The following is a 22,092-nucleotide window of genomic DNA, read 5'->3' on the forward strand; positions in this document are numbered from 1 at the left end:
TGCACCCAACAAGTTGGGTGCGCCTGCTTCTAAGCAGTCGATTGCTCGTTGGATTTGTACCACAATTCAACTTGCACATTCTGAGGCAGGCCTGCCACAGTCTAAATCGGTTAAGGCCCATTCCACAAGGAAGGTGGGCTCATCTTGGGCGGCTGCCCGAGAGGTCTCGGCATTACAACTCTGCCGAGCAGCTACGTGGTCAGGGGAGAACACGTTTGTAAAATTCTACAAATTTGATATCCTGGCAAAAGAGGACCTGGAGTTCTCTCATTCGGTGCTGCAGAGTCATCCGCACTCTCCCGCCCGTTTGGGAGCTTTGGTATAATCCCCATGGTCCTTTCAGGAACCCCAGCATCCACTAGGACGATAGAGAAAATAAGAATTTACTTACCGATAATTCTATTTCTCGGAGTCCGTAGTGGATGCTGGGCGCCCATCCCAAGTGCGGATTATCTGCAATACTTGTACATAGTTACAAAAATCGGGTTATTATTGTTGTGAGCCATCTTTTCAGAGGCTCCGCTGTTATCATACTGTTAACTGGGTTTAGATCACAGGTTGTACGGTGTGATTGGTGTGGCTGGTATGAGTCTTACCCGGGATTCAAAATTCCTCCCTTATTGTGTACGCTCGTCCGGGCACAGTACCTAACTGGCTTGGAGGAGGGTCATAGGGGGAGGAGCCAGTGCACACCACCTGATCCTAAAGCTTTACTTTTTGTGCCCTGTCTCCTGCGGAGCCGCTATTCCCCATGGTCCTTTCAGGAACCCCAGCATCCACTACGGACTCCGAGAAATAGAATTATCGGTAAGTAAATTCTTATTATTTCAACCTCTTTAAGTTTTGAGATCGAGCTTGTCGGAAGTGATAGACCCCACTGAGTCTTGTATAAGCAAAATGGCTATACTACATATTTCCATGTACAGTTATTTGAGCAATTATTTCTTTTGTCTGTGCTTTGAAATATTACACCAAATTTAAACGACATGTTTTGTTAGGTTCTAAGCTACAATATAAAATAAAAATGAGTAGTACACAACTTTAAGTAAATCTATATTTCCATATATGTGCTTATTGTGTATGGTTTTTCTCTTTGTCTGCTAGGCTGTGCCAATCAGTGTATTAGGAGGAAATAAAGAGAGTGAAGCATCCGTTTCTGTGAAGCATGAACCAGTGTCTGTATCCCCAGCACTATTAAATGTCAGGGTAAGGTGCATTATCTGATTAGGAATAAAAGTTTACCTTACCAGTGTTTTTGAAATTCCACGTTAGAATTTCATATTTATACATTGGCAGCATAAACCAACTTTCATTATATTTAACTTTTGCAGAGTGGGGGCTACAAAATCTGATCCACTGTCCATACATTTAAATGTGTGCTTTGTTAACTGGTAAATACACTATCTGTAAAGTACATTGTATAACAATTACTATTAGATCCATTTTACATGGATCTCTGTATTACAGATCATTAGGCTAGGAACCAGTCTGTATGATTCCTTGTCTCACGGCTGCAATGGGTCAATGGTCATGGCATTAATGTAAGGCAGAGCCTTAGTTTCTTTTTTTAAACCAGAAAGTCTCACTTTCTCCATTCAGTCACAACGTAAATGCAAGATGAACTAAATAGTATATATTAAATCGTTAACCTCCTTTGTGATGCCTGATAATTTCTTCTTTTTTTTTTTGGGTCTGTATGAAATAAGAGACTATTCAATTATCCATGGGGCTCCGTTAGAACCTTGCGCTAATACTACACAGATAATCTGTTTACCCTTGCTTATTCTTTACACCAATGAAGCTTGATCAGAAAAAGCCATTTTCCTCCTGTTATTGTCTCCTATATGTGCATCTGCTCATCATCAAATTCTCACACTTAAGGTGTGTACACACGGTGAGATCCTTGCTATGCCGGATTTTGACCATGCGATTTCCCTTATACCCCAGAGCTCAGATAGTACAGATTTTGACTATCTGTGCTTGAGAGTGTCTATGTACGATTTTGACAAAGTACCAATTTTGACTATACTTTGTACTATATAGTACACTAGATAGACTGTGCAGACAAGTCAATCTAGCCTTAAGATACCGACCCCACGGGAATGCACATCGGGATCGAATCTGTATCGCAAGCTGCCTAATACCTTGAGATATGCACTAACTTTTCATAAGATTTTGATTATATAATTAAAATCTTACAGATTTATCTCACTGTGTACACCTCTTTAAAATCTCCAAAGATTGTAGCTGTAGACGTTGGGGAGCATCTTTTAAAGGTTATAAATTGTTTTTTTTTTTTTAATTGTTTGTTTTTTTTGTTTGCAGCCTCCATCCACTACAACATTTGTGTTGAATCAAATTAACCAGTTGCCAACACTTGGTAATACAATAGTTATGACAAAAAATCCTCCTGTTACTACCACTCGCCAAACTATCACGGTAACAAAATTCCTCCAGACCAGTGCTACAACGAGACCATCCACCACTGCACCAGTAGTCAAAACCACTGTGTCTGCTGTCCCGGCTAAAGAACAAATTCAGCTGAAAGATCTGCTGAAGAACAGCAGTCTAAATAAGTTAATGAAGTTAAAACCACCTCCTAACATTGCACAACCAGTTGCAACAGCTGCAAGTATGTATCTAATTTTTTTCTTTCTCTTCAAATATGCCTTTGTTCAATGATACCCATGCCAAACTCATGGTGGGGTTTTCTGCCTTTTTTTTTTTTTTTGTGTGTGTGTATGTTTTGACTTGTTTGAGGATTTTGTTTGTTCTTTTAAAGTAGCTAGCTCCAGAACTTGGTAGCAATGCAGAAATTCAAGGAACTCTAGAATGTTCGGCAGTACGGATGGTGTAATGGTTAGCATTAATGACTCACAGCGCTGTGGTCATGTATTCGATTCCCACCATGGCTCTGTGGAGTCTGCATATTATAATTCCCATTTTTGCCTGGATTCCCCCCCCCCCTTAAAAATATTTTGGTAGGTTATCTGGCTCCCAACCAAAATGAACCCTATTGTGTGTATGTACATGGGCAGACTAGATAGGCCAAGGGGTTCTCATCTGCCGTCATATTATGTTTGTTTCTTGAAAGTATTAATAATACAACTTATTATTAACAGGTATGTATGCTGTACTGTTGCAGGAGCGTTGGCTGGTAAATTGCCTCTAAAGCTTCTGCAGCGGCTGAGATCGGGAGGTCGCATCTCATGTACTGTTTAATATTTGTTGAGCCGACATCCGATCCCATAGAAGCCCGTACACAGCCCCATACATTTTAGCACAGTGTGTACGGAGGTGCGTGGAGGCTGGCAGCAGGTCAATCTGGCGGCACAATGCTCTGACAATTGGGAGTGTTTACCCGATCAGCAGAGTGTTCGTAAATGTGTACCAAGTTGGAAACTTAATACTAGACCGTGTATGGCCATTAGTCAATCCAGAGTCATTTAGAAAAAAACAGAAAACTTTACGGGAACCTCCATATTGAGCTTTTGCTATGGTTGGTTGATCAGAAATAAGTTTGCTTCTGTTATACTGATGAGCAATTCATGACTTGCATTGGTAACTGAGGAGATTTAGATGCTCGAGTAATAACTGAAATCTCTCCAGGTACTTATTGAATCTGTAATTATCTGCATTATGTTTAAATACTTGATCATACTATATATCTGCTACATTCCCAAATATATTATTTATTACAGAAATTGTAATATTCTCTCCAAAGGTGGTAAGTGCCACCACATCAGGTAAGGGAATTTCTTGGTATTGGTCCTTTCACATTGTGCAGTGAACCTTTTATTTACATGGCTGTTCCTGGTGGTTTTCTATATCTGGTGGTTTTTAATTCACTTCCTACCCTCCACTTCCCCCTTCAGAGTGGCAAAAGATGCACAGGTTGGTGAGGAAGCTACTTGTTTTAAACGGTTACTGGCCTGAAATCAGCAATGTGGGCCTTACTATGACTAAATGACTAATGCAGAACATTAAAGCAGAATATTCTCACATTTCTTCTCATTCATCTTTATTTTATTACTGTGCTGAAATACAGAAGCTATTGAACTTGTACCTGTCTGCTACATGTGATATGTTTGAAAGTATTAGTATGTATTTATGTATTTATATACATTGACTCATGTTGTACATACTAATAAAATAAATAAAAAATGTTGCCATAAAAAAGTGTGGTATGTTAGTTGGGCTTCAGAAGGTCAGTGGTGTGTGAAGCCTAGCACTTTAATCTGAATAGATTTAAAACATCTAACACTCTGTAATATGTTTAGAGGCCAAACTGCTGTAGATGAATGGTTAAGCAAGCTACACACTACACACAGCTACATTCAATTATCAGACAGATTTGCCAGTAATCGAATGAAAAGACTTCTATTGTGTAGACATCAGCATTTTGGCCATTTGCAAATAAAGCGGTTATAAAATGACAAGTAACGCTCTGCTTTGATTATCTGATCAGGTGGCCTATTCTGTGCAAGGTTTGGTACAGCTTTCTTCACTTAAGAGACTACTTGACCCTTCTTCCAGAAGCTCGGGTGAGCCGTCCAAACACTGGTCCACATATTCTGCGGATATGTTAAGAATCATCTTCTGAGTGTTCTTCTCGAGATTGGGAGGACCATCTAGAGGACTCTTGAGTTGGACTGTTTATCAGTATAGAGGATGATTCCGGAGATGTACGAGGAGTGGACTCTGTGATCAAAGCTGTCTACCTGGTGTTGAACTTATCAGACTGTATGAACTTGCCTTCTGGAGTCACAGGAATGGTCTAAATTCAAGAGAAAATTTAAGCAGCAAGCTACATTTCCTTTGTTTCTTCGCTTGGAGGGCATGTTATCCACAGCATGGGTGCATCTGGAGATCGGATATCAAAACTCTTAATCTCTTTTACCTGCTGCCTTCTGTGGACAGATACAAGTAGGAAACGCCTCCTGGTGGATCATTTATTCTCCGTTATCCAAAGGAACTACAATCCCCGTACTGGGTTCTACCTGTCTGAAGGCAATCTTATCGTAAACTGTAATCTACTGTACAATGGATCTAGTGACCAAAGGGGCGGCCCTTAGGCTTTGTCTTGTATTTGAGTGGGTAACTAAGGCAATTGAAAAATGGACTGCTTGCTTTGCTGACTACCTTCGCTCGGGTACTCCTTGGGCTGATATTATTCCTCTGGTCGGGCACATAAAGGACTCAGATTCGTGTCTGAGCTTGACAAAATCGTTGCTCTAACTACTCTCCTCCCTCCTCCTCTCCTTCCATACCCAGACCTAGGTCCTCATTCGGGTGCTTCCTTTTGCCACCTAGATAAGTAGCGATTCAGAGGAGCTCGGGTACAAATGGTTTTTGCCAGGGTTGGAAATTTGTGAGGCCGATAATCCTGGCATTCTCGTCGTCGGGATGAAAAACTAGCCACATAACTGGTTTCTCACCTCCATAGGAGATCCTGTTGGTGTGGCTGTGATGGGTGAGGGGAGTCTACTTCATTTTCACATAACGTAATTTCAAACTTGTTCCAATGCCTGGTTCAAGCATTCTCTTAGTTGGATAAAAGACAACCTTTTTTGTACCCTCGTCCGCAGAGGTTCTGTTCCAAAAGTTCCCTGGGCATCTCGTTTAAAGAGTCTGTCCTTAAAAGAGGCAATAAATAATCTCAGGTTAGTGGGACAATGGTCCAAGGTGTTTTACTCCAACTTCATTATAGTACCGAAGTCAGACTGTTCAGTGTGACCCATCCTGAACCTAAAAGCCTTGAACATTAATTTGCAATTTCAAAAAGTCAAAATGGAATGTCTTTGGTACGTGATCTCCAGCATGGAGGCAGGAGACTTTCTGGAATCCATGGACATTTTGGATGCCTATTTACACATTATTAAATGCAAGGAGTACACCCAGCAGGTGTACTGTGTATCACTAACACACATTTTAAAAAGCCACAGGTGATTTGGAAAGCATGAACTGTTGGTGCACTTTGAGGACTGAGTTTGGGAACCACTCTCATATGGGAACTGTATCAATCCTATCTATGGTACATGATCTGCCCACTTCCAATTCAGGGCCCCTCCCTTTGACTTCTTATCTGCCCAACTTGTCTTTACCAAGGTCTTTGAGAGATGTGACTGTCCATTACCTCTGATCTCCTGATAAAGCCCCCCTCTTCAGACTTTACTCTCATATAGAGCTGACAAATCCAATACTGCTGGATTGATTTTCAAAAGTCCAGTATGATTCAGTCTCCGAGACTGCTGTTCCTCAGAATGTTTTACAACACGTCATTACAGAGGATCTATCTTCCACAGTTCAAAGCCTTAATTCTCCAGTTTAAATACACCTGTGCATGAAATTTCTCTCCTCCTTTGAGGCAATTCCGTTTAGCAGGTTTCACTCTTTGCCTACAATTGGTGGGACAATTCTAATTTTCACTTCTCGAGTCATTCATCTTTCTCCCCAGACCTTCGGGAGTGGGGGTAGTGGTCCTCCATTATCAGTTTCTGGGTCTCTGGTCTCGATAGGGAACATTGGTACTCATAAATGTCCTGGAACCCATCACAATCCACAAGGTATTGCTGGCAGTTCAACAGCATCAGCATCCTGTTAATATAGTTATACAACGCCACTGTGGTAGCATATAAGTCTCTAATGGGGCACTAAAGTCCCTTGGCAATGCAGAAGGTGGCTCAAATATTCTGATGGACAGAAAAGTATGTTCCAGTCATATCTGCTGTTTATTCCTGGAAATTGGGAGGCATATTACCTTAGTCTTCAGGATCTTCATCCTGGTGAGTGGTCACTTCATGGGGCCTCTACTGCTCAGCTGTATCTTGCTGCCATCTGTTTTCCATGCATATCTTTTGCATCCAAGGCTGCTAGTTTCAGACTCGGGCTGCTTCAAGAAGTCACAGCGTGCTCCCTCCCGTGAGGACTGCTTTGGGCCGTCCCCATTGTAACTTGTGTCCCCCATTGGATGAAGGAGAAAATAGTATTTTTATACCAGTAAAATCAATTTTTCCGATCCCCAGGGGGGAAACCGGATGCCCTTACTACAGGATGCATTCAGCATGACTGACGCCGGAATCCCAACACCACTCAGGAGGCCGGTGAAGGTGTGTATCGGGGTGCTGGGTTAGGGTTAACCATAGTCGACACCCCCAACCCCCTTCCCCCGCGGGTTAGGATAGGTGATGGGAGGGTTTAGAAATACTTGCCCCCTCCGATGTCTGGAATTTCACTGTCGGGATTCCGCGGTTGTTCATGTGACCGCCGGCATCCCAACCACCGGGATTTAGTTTTGTATTTCCTCTCTCCTGTATGATGGTGTTATTTTCTTTTTCATCCACTAGGGGTCACTGGAGTACTCTTGGGATATGGACGGGCTTCCGTAGGAACACAGCACTGAATATTTAAATTTAGTAACACTCCACCCCTCCATATCCCTGAGCACTTACTCAGTGTTTTTTCTGTGCTGAACGTGGCAACACATGCTTAGCTGAAGTCACGGTTTTGTTGAAGAAACTTTTATTTATTTTTATTTTTATTTTTTCTACTGTTTGACCACATCCCTGTCCCCCTTCCAAAAGGCAGGGTCAGGGATAGTGCAGCTGCTGATTGCAGCACGGGCGTGTCGGGCCTCTCTGAAAGAGCTCCCTCACAGCCCTCACATCCTCCTGCACTGGCTGGCCGGCGCTTACTGAAAAGCCCCGTCGGAGCCTCCGCACGTCTGCAGGAGTGAGGTATGTGAAACGGGGCGGTCAGCTCCCGCTGCCGCCCCGACGTGTGGAGACATAGTGCTGGGTGACGGCAAGGAGCGACTCTCCCCTCTCAGCCTCCGGCATCTTCCCGCTCAGGCGCCCGCCCATTCCACCCCGCTCAGGCGGCCGCACGTTCGTCCACAGACCTCCGTGCAGGCACCGCGGCTCTCTCCACTCAGGCGCCCGCACGTTCGTCACAGACCTCCGTGCAGGCGCAGCGGCTCTCCCCTCTCAGGCGCCCGCACGTTCGGCCACAGACCTCCGTGCAGGCGCAGCGGCTCTATCCACTCAGGCGCCCACACGTTCGGCCACAGACCTCCGTGCAGGCGCCGCGGCTCTCCCCGCTCAGGTACCCGCCCGTTAGGCCACAGCCTCCGGCCAGGCACCTCGGAACAGCAGCGCTACCTTGGTAGCTGACACGCTATATATAGGAGCCCACCGCTGGGACACACGTAGCGCTCTACGATACCCGCTGGGGGCCCACACGCTGCGCTGCCGCTGTAATAAGATAAACAGCCATTACAGGGGGGACATATCAGTGAAATACTGCAGCAGCAGAGGGATTGTTACAGTATAATCAGTGAATGCACTGTGATTATGTGTATAAGTATAGCAGGGCAGCCATTTTTAACAGCTTCCTGTGTCTTCCTCTGTGATTCCAGAACGTTCCTGTCCTACATCTCTTCTCCACCGGAGGCGCAGGGGTGTTCGTGGGAATTTGGGATCAAATTTCATAGTACTGGCCACGTGTATTGCACTGGGCCAGATATATATACAGAGCCACCTTATTGCTATTTTACTGAGTCGTGCAGGTGTCTGTGTTTTGTGTATTGTATTGTCTGTCGCCATAATGAGTAAGGCACCAGCAAAAACTAAAAAGCATATTTGCAAAGTATGTGGCAGTGTGTTACCGGTTGGATCTACCACATGTAACGTATGTTTTGTGGATTCCGTTCAGAATACCATTTCTGCTCCGGTTTTGCAACCAATTTCATCACCGGACCCTCCGTGGGGTATGTTAGTAAATGTACTGGAGAAATTTCAGACTGAAATGACCGCTGCTCGTCTGGAGCGAGAAACGCTAAGATCTGAGTCTAGGGTGAGACCGCCAGAACTACCGGAGGCGTCTCAGCCTTGCGTAGGGTCCAAATCCATTTTGGGCAAACGGGATAATTTTCATATGTCTTATGATTTTCCAGTGTCTGCTATGTTGCAGTCTGACGATTCCATCCCAGACCTCACGGAACACGATGACGGGGAGGAGGGCGAAGTGGAGTCAGACGGCGAGGATGTTAACAGTTCCGGCATTGATGATCTCATCAGAGCGGTACGGCAGTCGCTAAGGTTTCCTGAAGCTGAGCAGCCTCTCACCAATGATCAGGTCATATTTACTAAACGACGGAAGACGCCAGTAAGTTTTCCTGTGTCGGATTCTCTAAATCAGATGTTAGTAGAATCCAGACAGAATCCAGATAAACGGTTTTCTATACCTCGCAGATTTAAGTCTAGTTATCCGTTTCCAGAATCGGTAACGGGTACATGGGAGAATCCACCAATAGTTGATTCTTCAGTGTCAAAGCTTACCAAGAAATTAACCATACCAGTGCCATCAGCTACTACGCTTAAAGATCCGTCAGATCGTAAGATAGAAACTATGCTTAAATCCATGTATGTAGCAGCAGGTGTGATGCTAAGACCTGGATTGGTTGGCATTTGGGTCACTAAGGCGCTCATAATATGGCTTACAGAACTCAAATCTGCTTTACATGACGAAAACCTGATAATTCAGGTGAATCAAATGATTGAGGCTGTAGAGTATCTCTGTACAGCGTCTACTGACGTCTGTCAGCTCACTTCTCGTATTTCATCTTCGCTAGTTACGGCACGAAGAGCACTCTACCTGCGTACTTATCAAGCGGAGGCAGAGGTCAAACGAAGTATAGAGGCGTTGCCTTACGATGGCAAGAAGTTGTTTGGTCCAGAATTGGACGCATGGATTAAGGAGGCTACGGGAGGTAAGTCTGTGTTCTTACCATTGCCTCCACCTGCGCCAAGAAGAAGGTACGCTGGACCTTCGTTCAAATCCTTTAGACCTCAGCCCTTTCGAGGACGTGGCAGAGGATCAGCCACGCCTGCTAGACGTGGTCGAGGACGTGGTTTCCATCAAACCAACACAACTCGCCAAGACGCTAAGGTTACCGACAAGCCAGTGGCATGACGGGTTACCAGCCCATCTCGGTTCTCCAATTGTGGGAGCACGCCTTCAGACGTTCCATGGGGCGTGGTTCCACACATCCGCGGAGGGCTGGATTCGCAATTTAGTGTTAAAAGGTTACAAAATAGAGTTCGACTGTCTGCCGCCTCTGCGGTTTTTCAAGACAGGATTGCCTCTGTCGGACGACAAGAGGAGAGTTTTGCAAATTGCCATTCAGTCCTTACTGGATTCGGCAGTGTTGATTCCGGTCCCTGTACACCAACAGGGTCAGGGTTATTATTCAAGCCTGTTTGTGGTCCCGAAGCCGGATGGCTCAGTCAGACCAATATTGAACTTAAAGGGCCTCAATCAGTACGTAACTTACTACAGATTCAAAATGGAGTCTCTACGGTCGGTGATTGCGGGGTTAGAGACCAAGGAATTTATGATTGCGCTAGACCTCAAGGATGCGTACTTACACATTCCAATTTGGCAGCCTCATCAGAAATTCTTACGATTTGCAATACGCCAGAACCATTACCAGTTTCAGGCTCTGCCGTTTGGCCTGTCATCAGCGCCTCGGGTATTCACCAAAGTAATGTCTGTGATGATAGCTCACCTCAGATCCCTGGGAGTGACGATAGTTCCGTATTTAGACGATCTGCTCATCAAAGCTCCGTCTCAACAGATACTTACCCAACATGCGCTGCTAACTTACAATGTATTGGTTCACCACGGTTGGATTGTCAATTTCAAGAAATCACATCTGATTCCGTCTCAACGCCTTCAGTTCCTAGGTATGATTCTCGATACGGTCAATCAAAGGATTTACCTACCACAACAGAAAGTACAAATGCTACGCCATCTAGTACAATTAGTACTCAAACCACGCACAGTGTCGGTACACTTGTGCATTCGCCTGTTAGGCACAATGGTGGCAGCTTTCGAGGCGCTTCAGTTCGGGAGATTTCACTCTCGTCCATTTCAGCTGAACGTGCTTGCCCAGTGGTCGGGCTCGCATCTGCAGATTCACCACAGAGTGAGGTTGTCACCAATAGCAAGAGTTTCTCTGCTATGGTGGCTCAAGGAACACAATTTAACCGCAGGAAGACGGTTCGGAGTTTGCAATTGGATAATTCTAACTACGGACGCCAGTCTCAGAGGTTGGGGAGCGGTAATTCAAAATTGTCAGCTCCAGGGTCTCTGGGCGGATCACGAAAAATTGCTGTCAATAAATGTTCTAGAACTCCGCGCGATTTTCAATGCGCTACGACAAGCGGTGCACATGGTTCGCTCTCAGCCTGTCCAAGTGCAGTCGGACAATGCGACAGCGGTCGCATACATCAACAAACAAGGAGGAACGAGAAGCCGCATGGCAATGCGGGAAGTAGCTCGAATCCTCAATTGGGCAGAATACCACCAGGTGATATTGTCGGCCGTGTTCATTCCGGGAGTGGACAACTGGGAAGCGGATTATCTCAGTCGTCGGGATCTTCACCCAGGCGAATGGTCATTAAATCCAGAAGTGTTTCACATGTTGGTTCAGCGATGGGGTTATCCTCAGGTGGACCTGATGGCATCTCGACACAATCATCAAACGCCCCAGTATGTGTCCAGAACAAGAGATCCAAAGGCAGTCGCGGTGGATGCTCTCACTGTCGCGTGGCCGTACAGTCTGGTGTATCTGTTTCCACCGTTTCCGCTGCTCCCTCTGGTGCTAAAACGGATCAAAGGAGAGTCGCTCACAGTCATACTAGTGGCGCCTCATTGGCCTCGGAGAGCTTGGTTCTCGGATCTTCGAGGATTACTCGCAGACGATCCGTGGCCGCTCCCGATACGTCCAGACCTGTTACAACAGGGTCCTTTTCTTTACCCCGATTTAGCGCGGCTGCGTTTGACGGGGTGGCTGTTGAGACCGCCCTCTTAAAAAGAGAGGGCATTCCAGATTCAGTTATACCAACCATGTTACGAGCTAGGAAGCCGGTTACGGCAGCTCATTATTACAGAATATGGCGTGCCTATATAGGTTGGTGTGAAGCTCGGAAATTTCCGACATCAGCTTTCAAGTTATGCCGCCTTTTGTTGTTTCTACAATCAGGCTTAGATGGAGGTTTGCGTTTATCTACACTAAAGGTGCAGGTATCTGCTTTGTCAATTTACTTTCAAAGACGATTGGCTCTATTGCCGTCTATACGCACCTTTCTCCAAGGTGTAATCAGGGTACAGCCTCCTTTCATTCCACCTACAGCGCCATGGGACTTGAATCTGGTTTTGGAGTTCTTACAGTCTTCATATTTTGAACCCTTACAACAAGTGGATATAAAGTTTCTCACTTGGAAAACAATTTTTCTCTTAGCCTTAGCTTCGGCAAGGCGTGTTTCGGATTTGGGTGCCTTGTCATGCAAGCCACCGTATTTGGTGTTTCATGATGACAGAGCGGAACTTCGGACGAATCCCGCCTTCTTACCAAAGGTAGTGTCATCTTTTCACATCAATCAACCAATAGTAGTTCCTGTGTTGACAGCACAGTCTGGAACTCTGGATGTGGTTCGTGCGTTACGCGTTTATGTAACCCGAACGTCTTCAGTTCGTAAGACGGATACGTTATTTGTTCTCTATGATGCTGCCAAGATGGGTTGGCCAGCATCTAAACAAACTTTATCCAGATGGATAAAACTGACCATACGCCAGGCTTACCTTCATGCTAGGTTACAACCGCCTACGTCAGTAACCGCTCATTCCACACGTTCTGTGGGAACTTCATGGGCAGCTGGTCGTGGGGCTTCTGCGACGCAGCTTTGCCGGGCGGCTACATGGTCTTCAGTGCACACGTTTGTGCGCTTTTACAAGTTTGATACTTTTGCGGCATCAGCATCTAGCTTTGGCCGCCTAGTGTTACAAGTGCCAAACTGCTCTCCCGCCCACGGGGGAAGCTTTGGTACGTCCCAAGAGTACTCCAGTGACCCCTAGTGGATGAAAAAGAAAATAGGATTTTGGTACTTACCAGGTAAATCCTTTTCTTTGAATCCATAGGGGTCACTGGACGCCCACCCAGAGCAGTTTACTTACTTGGGGTTAGTTCTGAGGATCTTATGGTAACACATTTTCACCGACTGGTTCAAGTTACAAGTGCTGGTTAGGGTGTCAACTGTTAGTTGTCAGTAACGTTATGGGTTAACTTCGTTATTGTCAGTTATGTTATATGTAATACTCCATTATTAACCTCTCTTAATTCCTGTTCGGCTCAGTAAAAAACACTGAGTAAGTGCTCAGGGATATGGAGGGGTGGAGTGTTACTAAATTTAAATATTCAGTGCTGTGTTCCTACGGAAGCCCGTCCATATCCCAAGAGTACTCCAGTGACCCCTATGGATTCAAAGAAAAGGATTTACCTGGTAAGTACCAAAATCCTATTTTTTTTGTATTGTATTTTCAATCTGAGTTCTGTTCTTTAGTTTTCAGATTCACTGTAACCACTTTATTGTTTCCCCTACAGGTTAGAAGAGGGAGAGTTCTGTTCCTCTCTGACTCTGCTTGGTTAAATGTAACTGGGTCAGGTGAGGTATAAGGAGGGGTGGGCCTGTTTTCAAATCTATTCAGTTCTCAAATGCCAGGCTCCACACACCTCTGTCTATACCCCAGTAGTTTATACTATTTAGAGAAATGGATTTTTGTGACTTACAAAAATCCTGTTTTAAGTTTACTCATTGGTAATTTTGTAAAGGTGTGTGTGTGTGTGTGTATATATGGGTTTAAGTCTTGCATTTTTCACTTCAGATCTAATGTTATGTTCTTTGAAACTTTATTTCCAGCTGATCTACTCAACGGTACAAAGAAAGATATTTCCAATAAGGAAGTGACAAGAATATGGATTAATGATGATATTAAAATGAGAAGTTTTTCTCCAACAAATGTAAGTCAAATTGAGTCTCTAGATTATGCAGTTCATTATAGTCAAGTTTTTGATGAAGTTTTATTAATATATTTAACCCTTTCTACTCTCCCTTGTACTGTATATCATATCCTATCTGCTTGTGCATGTTGACCCGACTAACACATGGCATACCTTTACTGTTCATTCACTCATTTCATAGAATTCAGTATCCTGAAATGTTCATTGGTGCCTTAGGTTTTATTTGAGATGTGTCAGCTTGAACCTGAAAAATGAGGGTTTAAACCCCCCCCCCCCCCCTTTTTAATTATGCAGTGATTACAGCCATAGCGCCATGACTTCTTTAAAACAAAAAAGCCTATTATAAGAGAATCCCCCTGATGATGATCCACATTCTTGTTGCTTGTGGTCTTCATTTAAGTGAGCTGCACCAACACAGTTAATTCACACACACAACCCAGATATAGGGCAGTTGAACCAGATCAGAGGTAATAAATCTGCCAAGCATCTGCTAAGACTCCGCAAACTCTACCCTAACGATCCTATAGGACAGGAGAAAACACCAACTAACCTTCTTAAAGGTTAAACAACCCCATCACATTAAAGAGGTAATATACAGAGAAACGCCTTTATGGTTTAATCTCCATGTTTTTAATTTCAAAATTTTCAGTTCTGTTGCGATGTCTGATTGTACATTGTATATTTTAAAATGTTTAGTCTGTCTACATATATTCATGTGTAATAGGAATAATAAGCAGCAACATTTTTTATTTTATTGAAATATGTAAAATATAGAAACCTAAAATAACTAGATTCTCAATGTCCGAAAACATTTTAAATATGGTTGAAGGTTTTGCATTCATAGTGATGTTTTACAATATTAATATAATAAACAGGATCCATTTTTTTTTTTTTTTTTCCTTAAGTAAAACATTAATGCATGAAAACACTGGGCATGAGTTATGTGGAGTCTGGCACTTTAAAACTTGAATTGTTTGGAACAGCAAATATAAGGATAGTGGAAAGGGGATATACCTCTGCACAAGTTCAATAAAGTTGTATTGTTTGAATGTCACCAAATAACTTCTCCAATTTTATTCTAAATATGAGGGTGCTGCCAGAGTCAAGAAATAGAACCTTTATCCGTATAGGTTAAAATTGCCTCATCCCGAAATAAGTTAAAAATATTTTCAAACATGTATAAATAAATGTGAACGTAAGTGCGCTTTTGTGATAAATTAAAATAAAGACTTGCCCTTTGTCTGATGTTGTCCAATTTATTCATACACCTAAATAGTGGTATATGTCACCATATTAGTAATATTTAGTATTATACTTAACCCTTTGGATATTTGTATCACTCATTAGAATGTATGTATAATCAATAATAGTGAATGCAGTCCGATCTTTATAACAGAGTATTTATTGAGACAAAAAGTACTCTATTTATCCATTCCGCAATTTTAATTATTGACTTTTCACTTTATGGTATATGGTAGTGATCAGGGCCGTAACTAGGTGTGGCGGATGGTGCTTGGCACACAACGCATTCGCTCTGTGGGCACACCATCCGCATCAACACTGGATGCCACCAGCTGCTGCGCTGTAGTGTACAGTATATTAGTAGAGTTGCGCCTTGCTCCTTCCCTGCCGGAGGCAGCGTTTCTAATATACAGTATATTACAAGCACAGCAGGCTGGGCTGTCTGAGCCTCCCCCCTCCCCTGTGGGCTCTGCTCCTCCCCCCCCCCCCCCCCCCCCCCTCCCCCTGCACTGTGCACACTGACTTCCGGTTCCTGGAGAGGAGACGGCTGCTGCTTTCAGCATGCGTGAAGTCTCTCTCCCTTCCTTCCCTCGTCCAGACTCCCATGCAAATGTTGCATATGTGGATATGTAGAATAACTTGACAAGCCTTGTGGTTAGGGTTATAGCTCTGTATCTGTCAGTAACTCTTTACTGTGCACAGATTGAAAACCTAATGCATATTGTTTGTAACTATTCTGTGTGTGTATATATAAATTGCTACTGTACATTGTGATGTGATGAATGGGCGCTACTGTGCGGTGTAATGTGACTACAGCACACAATGTCCCTATTTCACATATAGGGGGCTCTGGCCATGCCCCTTCCCAAAAAAGCCTCACGCCTATGTTTCTCTGACGTCCTAAGTGGATGCTGGGACTCCGTAAGGACCATGGGGAATAGCGGCTCCGCAGGAGACTTGGCACAACTAAAAGAAAGCTTTAGACTACTGGTGTGCACTGGCTCCTCCCACTATGACCCTCCTCCAGACTTCAGTTAGAATCTTGTGCCCGGCTGAGCTGGATGCACACTAGGGGCTCTCCTGAGCTCCTAGAAAGAAAGTATATTTTAGGTTTTTTATTTTACAGTGAGATCTGCTGGCAACAGACTCACTGCAGCGAGGGACTAAGGGGAGAAGAAGCGAACCTACCTAACTGGTGGTAGCTTGGGCTTCTTAGGCTACTGGACACCATTAGCTCCAGAGGGATCGAACACAGGACCCGACCTCGATCGTTCGGTCCCGGAGCCACGCCGCCGGCCCCCTTACAGAGCCAGAAGCAAGAAGTGTTCCGGAAAATCGGCGGCAGAAGACTTCTGTCTTCAACAAGGTAGCGCACAGCACTGCAGCTGTGCGCAATTGCTCCTCATGCACACCTCACACTCCGGTCACTGATGGGTGCAGGGCGCTGGGGAGGGGGCGCCCTGAGGGAAATATAATACACCTTGGCTGGCAAATCTACACCATATATAGTCAGGAAGGCTATATAGGTGTAAAAATACCCCTGCCAGAATTCCAGAAAAAGCGGGAGAAGTCCGCCGGAAAAGGGACGGGGCCATCTCCCTCAGCACACTGGCGCCATTTTTCCCTCACCGCTCCGCTGGAAGGACGCTCCCTGGCTCTCCCCTGCAGTGTCAAGCTACATAAGGGTAAAAAAGAGAGGGGGGGCACTAAATTTAGGCGATATATATATATATATACTACAGCCGTGGCACTCCTGGTGTCTGATTTATAAAAAAACTCTCATGCAGGCAAGTCTAACGTGACAACGTTTCAATGACTTTATTTTGTAATTTTCCTCAGGTCTCAATGACAAAATAAAGTAATTGAAACGTTGTCACGTTAGACTTGCCTGCATGAGAGTTTTTTTATAATCAGACACCAGGAGTGCCACGGCTGTAGTATATATGATTCATCCATTACGGAGGCAACCGGTGCAGCAATCACGCCTAAAGGTGAGCCGGATCACAAGGACAGTGTGTGTGTATGTATGTATGTATGTATGTATGTAATATATATATATACCGTATATACTCGAGTATAAGTCGACCCGAATATAAGCCGAGGCACCTAATTTTACCACAAAAAACTGGGAAAAATTACTGACTCTAGTATAAGCCTAGGGTGGGAAATGCACGGTGCCAGGGGTTTTCATGCTCAGGGTGTCATGCTCGTTGCCAGGGATTTTATGCGGTAGGTGTTATGCTTGTTGCCAGGGGGTAATGTTTGTTTCTAGGGTTGTGCCCCCAGTGCCACATATACCCCCAGTGACAGATAAAAACATGCCCCCGTTGCTTTGCCCCCAGTAGTTATGCCCCTTCTTTGCCCCCAGTATTGTGCCCCCTCTTTCATTGCCCACAGTAGTTATGACCCCTCTTTCTTTGCCCCAGTAGTTGTGGTGCCCCCTTTCTTTGCCCCCAGTAGTTGTTGTGCCCCCTTTCTTTGCCCCCAGTAGTTGTTGTGCCCCCTTTCTTTGCCCCCAGTAGTTGTTGTGCCCCCTTTGTTTGCCCCCTGTTACTGTGCCCCCTTTGCAGCTTACAAACATAAACACACACTAAAACAATACTTACCACTGCCCCGCTCCTGCTTCCCGACCGCTTCTTCTGCTGCTGCGCTGCTCCGCTCCGTCTGGCCGCCGCTCCATCTGTTCATCCGCTCCGTCTGGCCGCCGCTCCATCTGGATCCCCGCTCCGTCTGGCTGCCGCTCCATCTGGATCCCCGCTCCGTCTGGCCGCCCGCGCCGGCGCCCGCTTCCCGGCACCCGATCATCTCTATGGGAGAGACGTCATGACGTCTCTCCCATAGCAACGCCGCACAGACACTAGAGGTCAATAATGACCTCTAGTGTCTGTCCCTGGAGCCGGCTGCAGCGGACGCCCACACAGCCCACGGCGTCTGCTGCAGCCGTTGACTCGAGTATAAGCCGAGGGGGGCTTTTTCAGCATAGAAAACTGTGCTGAAAAAGTCGGCTTATACTCGAGTATATACGGTATATATATATGTGTATATATATGTGTGTATATATATATGTGTGTGTATATATGTGTATATATGTGTATATATGTATGTATGTATGTATATATATATATATATATATATATATATATATATATCAGCTATAAGGGAAAAAACACTCTTATAGTGGGATCCCTGTGTTATATAGCGCTCTGGTGTGTGCTGGCATACTCTCTCTCTGTCTCCCCAAAGAGCTTTGTGGGGTCCTGTCCTCTGTCAGAGCATTCACTGTGTGTATGCGGTGTGTCGGTACGGCTGTGTCGACATGTTTGATGAGGAGGCTTATGTGGAGGCGGAGCAGATGCCGATAAATGTGATGTCACCCCCTGCGGGGCCGACACCTGAGTGGATGGTTCTGTGGAAGGAATTACGCAACAGCGTCGACTCCTTGCATAAAAGGTTTGACGACATACCAAATATGGGACAGCCGGCTTCTCAGCCTGTGCCTGCCCAGGCGTCTCAAAAGCCATCAGGGGCTCTAAAACGCCCGCTACCTCAGATGGCAGACACAGATGTCGACACGGATACTGAATCCAGTGTCGACGACGATGAGACTAATGTATCTTCCAATAGGGCCACACGTTATATGATTGAGGCAATGAAAAATGTGTTGCATATTTCTGATGTTACCCCGGGTACCACAAAAAAGGGTATTATGTTTGGAGAGAAAAAACTACCAGTTGTTTTTCCTCCATCTGAGGAATTAAATGAAGTGTGTGAAGAAGCGTGGGCTTCCCCCGATAAGAAACTGGTAATTTCTAAGAGGTTACTAATGGCGTACCCTTTCCCGCCAGAGGATAGGTCACGTTGGGAAACATCCCCTAGGGTGGATAAAGCGCTCACATGCTTGTCAAAGAAGGTGGCACTACCGTCTCCGGATGCGGCTGCCCTGAAGGAATCTGCTGATAGAAAGCAGGAGGCTATCCTGAAGTCTATATATATATACACACACAGGTGTTATACTGAGACCAGCTATTGCTTCAGCATGGATGTGCAGTGCTGCAGCTGTGTGGTCAGATTCCCTGTCGGAAAATATTGATACCCTAGACAGGGACACTATATTGCTAACCGTAGAGCATATTAAAGACGCACTCTTCTACATGAGGGATGCACAGATGGATATTTGCCGGCTGGCATCTAAAATAAGTGCAATGTCCATTTCTGCCAGGAGAGGGTTATGGACTCGGCAGTGGACAGGAGATGCAGATTCTAAAAGGCACATGGAAGTTTTGCCTTATAAGGGTGAGGAGTTGTTCGGGGATGGTCTCTCGGACCTCGTTTCCACAGCAACAGCTGGGAAGTCTACATTTTTACCCCATGTTCCCTCACAGCCAAAGAAAGCACCGTATTATCAGGTACAGTCCTTTCGGCCCAATAAGGGCAAGCGGGTTAAAGGCGCGTCCTTTCTGCCCAGAGGTAGAGGGAAAAAGCTGCAGCATACAGCCAGTTCCCAGTAGCAAAAGTCCTCCCCCGCTTACTCTAAGTCCACAGCATGACGCTGGGGCTCCACAGGCGGAGCCAGGTACGGTGGAGGCCCGTCTCAAAAATTTCAGCGATCAGTGGGCTCGCTCACGGGTGGATCCCTGGATCCTTCAAGTAGTATCTCAGGGGTACAAGCTGGAATTCAAGACGTCTCCCCCCCGCCGTTTCCTCAAATCTGCCTTGCCAACAACTTCCTCAGGCAGGGAGGCAGTGTTAGAGGCAATTCACAAGCTGTATTCCCAGCAGGTGATAGTAAAGGTGCCCCTACTTCAACAAGGACGGGGTTACTATTCCACAATGTTTGTAGTACCGAAACCGGACGGTTCGGTGAGACCCATTTTAAATTTGAAATCCTTGAACACGTATATAAAAGAATTCAAGTTCAAGATGGAATCGCTCTGGGCGGTTATTGCAAGCCTGGACGAGGGGGATTACATGGTATCACTGGACATCAAGGATGCTTACCTGCATGTCCCCATTTACCATCCTCACCAGGTGTACCTCAGATTTGTGGTACAGGATTGTCATTACCAATTCCAGACGTTGCCGTTCGGTCTATCCACGGCTCCGAGGGTCTTTACCAAGGTAATGGCCGAAATGATGATACTCCTTTGAAAGAAGGGAGTTTTAATTATCCCATACTTGGACTATCTCCTGATAAAGGCGAGGTCCAGGGAGCAGTTGTTGGTCGAGGTAGCACTATCTCGGGAGGTGCTACAACAGCACGGCTGGATTCTAAATATTCCAAAGTCACAGCTGGTCCCTACGACACGTCTACTGTTCCTGGGTATGGTTCTGGACACAGAACAGAAAAAAGTGTTTCTTCCGGAGGAGAAGGCCAAGGAGCTGTCATCTCTAGTCAGAGGCCTCCTAAAACCAAAACTGGTGTCTGTGCATCACTGCACGCGGATCCTGGGAAAGATGGTAGCGTCCTACGAAGCAATCCCATTCGGCAGGTTCCATGCAAGGACCTTTCAGTGGGACCTATTGGACAAGTGGTCCGGATCGCATCTTCAGATGCATCGGCTGATAACCCTGTCTCCAAGGACCAGGGTGTCTCTGCTGTGGTGGCTGCAGAGTGCTCATCTTCGAGAGGGCCGCAGATTCGGCATACAGGACTGGGTCCTGGTGACCACGGATGCCAGCCTTCGAGGCTGGGGGGCAGTCACACAGGGAAGCAACTTCCAAGGACTATGGTCAAGTCAGGAGACTTCCCTGCACATAAATATTCTGGAGCTGAGGGCCATTTACAATGCCCTAAGTCAGGCAAAACCCCTGCTTCAAAACCAGCCGGTACTGATCCAGTCAGACAACATCACGGCGGTCGCCCATGTAAACCGACAGGGCGGCACGAGAAGCAGGACGGCGATGGCAGAAGCCACAAGGATTCTCCGATGGGCGGAAAATCACGTGTTAGCACTGTCAGCAGTGTTCTTTCCGGGAGTGGACAACTGGGAAGCAGACTTCCTCAGCAGGCACGACCTCCACCCGGGGGAGTGGGGACTTCATCCAGAGGTCTTCCAACTGATTGTAAACCGTTGGGAAAGGCCACAGGTGGACATGATGGCGTCCGCCTAAACAAAAAGCTAGAAAGAGATTGCGCCAGGTCAAGAGACCCGCAGGCGATAGCTGTGGACGCTCTAGTGACACCGTGGGTGTACTGGTCGGTTTGTGTTCCCTCCTCTTCCTCTCATACCAAAGGTACTGAGGATAATAAGGAGAAAAGAGGAGTAAGAACTATACTCATTGTTCCGGATTGGCCAAGAAGAGCTTGATTCTTGGAACTTCAAGAAATGATCTCAGAGGACCCATGGCCTCTGCCGCTCAGACAGGACCTGCTGCAGCAGGGGCCCTGTCTGTTCCAAGACTTACCGCGGCTGCGTTTGACTGCATGGCGGTTGAACACCGGATCCTGAAGGAAAAGGGCATTCCGGAGGAAGTCATTCCTACGCTGATTAAAGCTAGGAATGAAGTAACCGCAAACCATTATCACCGCATATGGCGAAAATATGTTGCGTGGTGTGAGTCCAGGAAGGCCCCAACGGAAGAATTTCAGCTGGGCCGTTTCCTGCACTTCCTACAGTCAGGGGTGACTATGGGCCTAAAATTGGGTTCCATTAAGGTCCAGATTTCGGCTCTCGATTTTCTTCCAGAGAGAATTGGCTTCACTACCTGAAGTTCAAACTTTTGTTAAGGGAGTGCTGCATATTCAGCCCCCTTTTGTGCCTCCAGTGGCACCTTGGGTTCTCAACGTGGTGTTGGATTTCCTAAAGTCACATTGGTTTGAGCCACTTAAAACCGTGGAATTGAAGTATCTCACGTGGAAAGTGGTCATGTTGTTGGACTTGGCTTCGGCCAGGCGTGTATCAGAATTGGCGGCTTTGTCATGTAAAAGCCCTTATCTGATTTTCCATATGGATAGAGCAGAATTGAGGACTCGTCCCCAATTTCTCCCT

General features: G+C 45.7%; 1 protein-coding gene across 3 annotated transcripts in view; it reads left to right on the forward strand.

Moving 5' to 3' along the window:
* Window positions 1–22,092, forward strand: part of SBNO1 (strawberry notch homolog 1) — a 257,136-nt gene that overhangs the window by 21,639 nt on the left and 213,405 nt on the right. For 2 of the 3 annotated variants that reach the window (XM_063964507.1, XM_063964505.1), the window contains exons 3-6: window positions 1,105–1,206; window positions 2,326–2,632; window positions 3,702–3,746; window positions 13,761–13,861. In XM_063964507.1, coding sequence (XP_063820577.1) covers window positions 1,105–1,206; window positions 2,326–2,632; window positions 3,702–3,746; window positions 13,761–13,861 — 555 coding nt within the window. The remainder of the gene's footprint in view (window positions 1–1,104; window positions 1,207–2,325; window positions 2,633–3,701; window positions 3,747–13,760; window positions 13,862–22,092) is intronic. The other variant, XM_063964506.1, reaches the window with a different exon arrangement.

This window comes from Pseudophryne corroboree, chromosome 1 (genome assembly GCF_028390025.1).
Source record: "Pseudophryne corroboree isolate aPseCor3 chromosome 1, aPseCor3.hap2, whole genome shotgun sequence".
NCBI classification, from domain to species: domain Eukaryota; kingdom Metazoa; phylum Chordata; class Amphibia; order Anura; family Myobatrachidae; genus Pseudophryne; species Pseudophryne corroboree.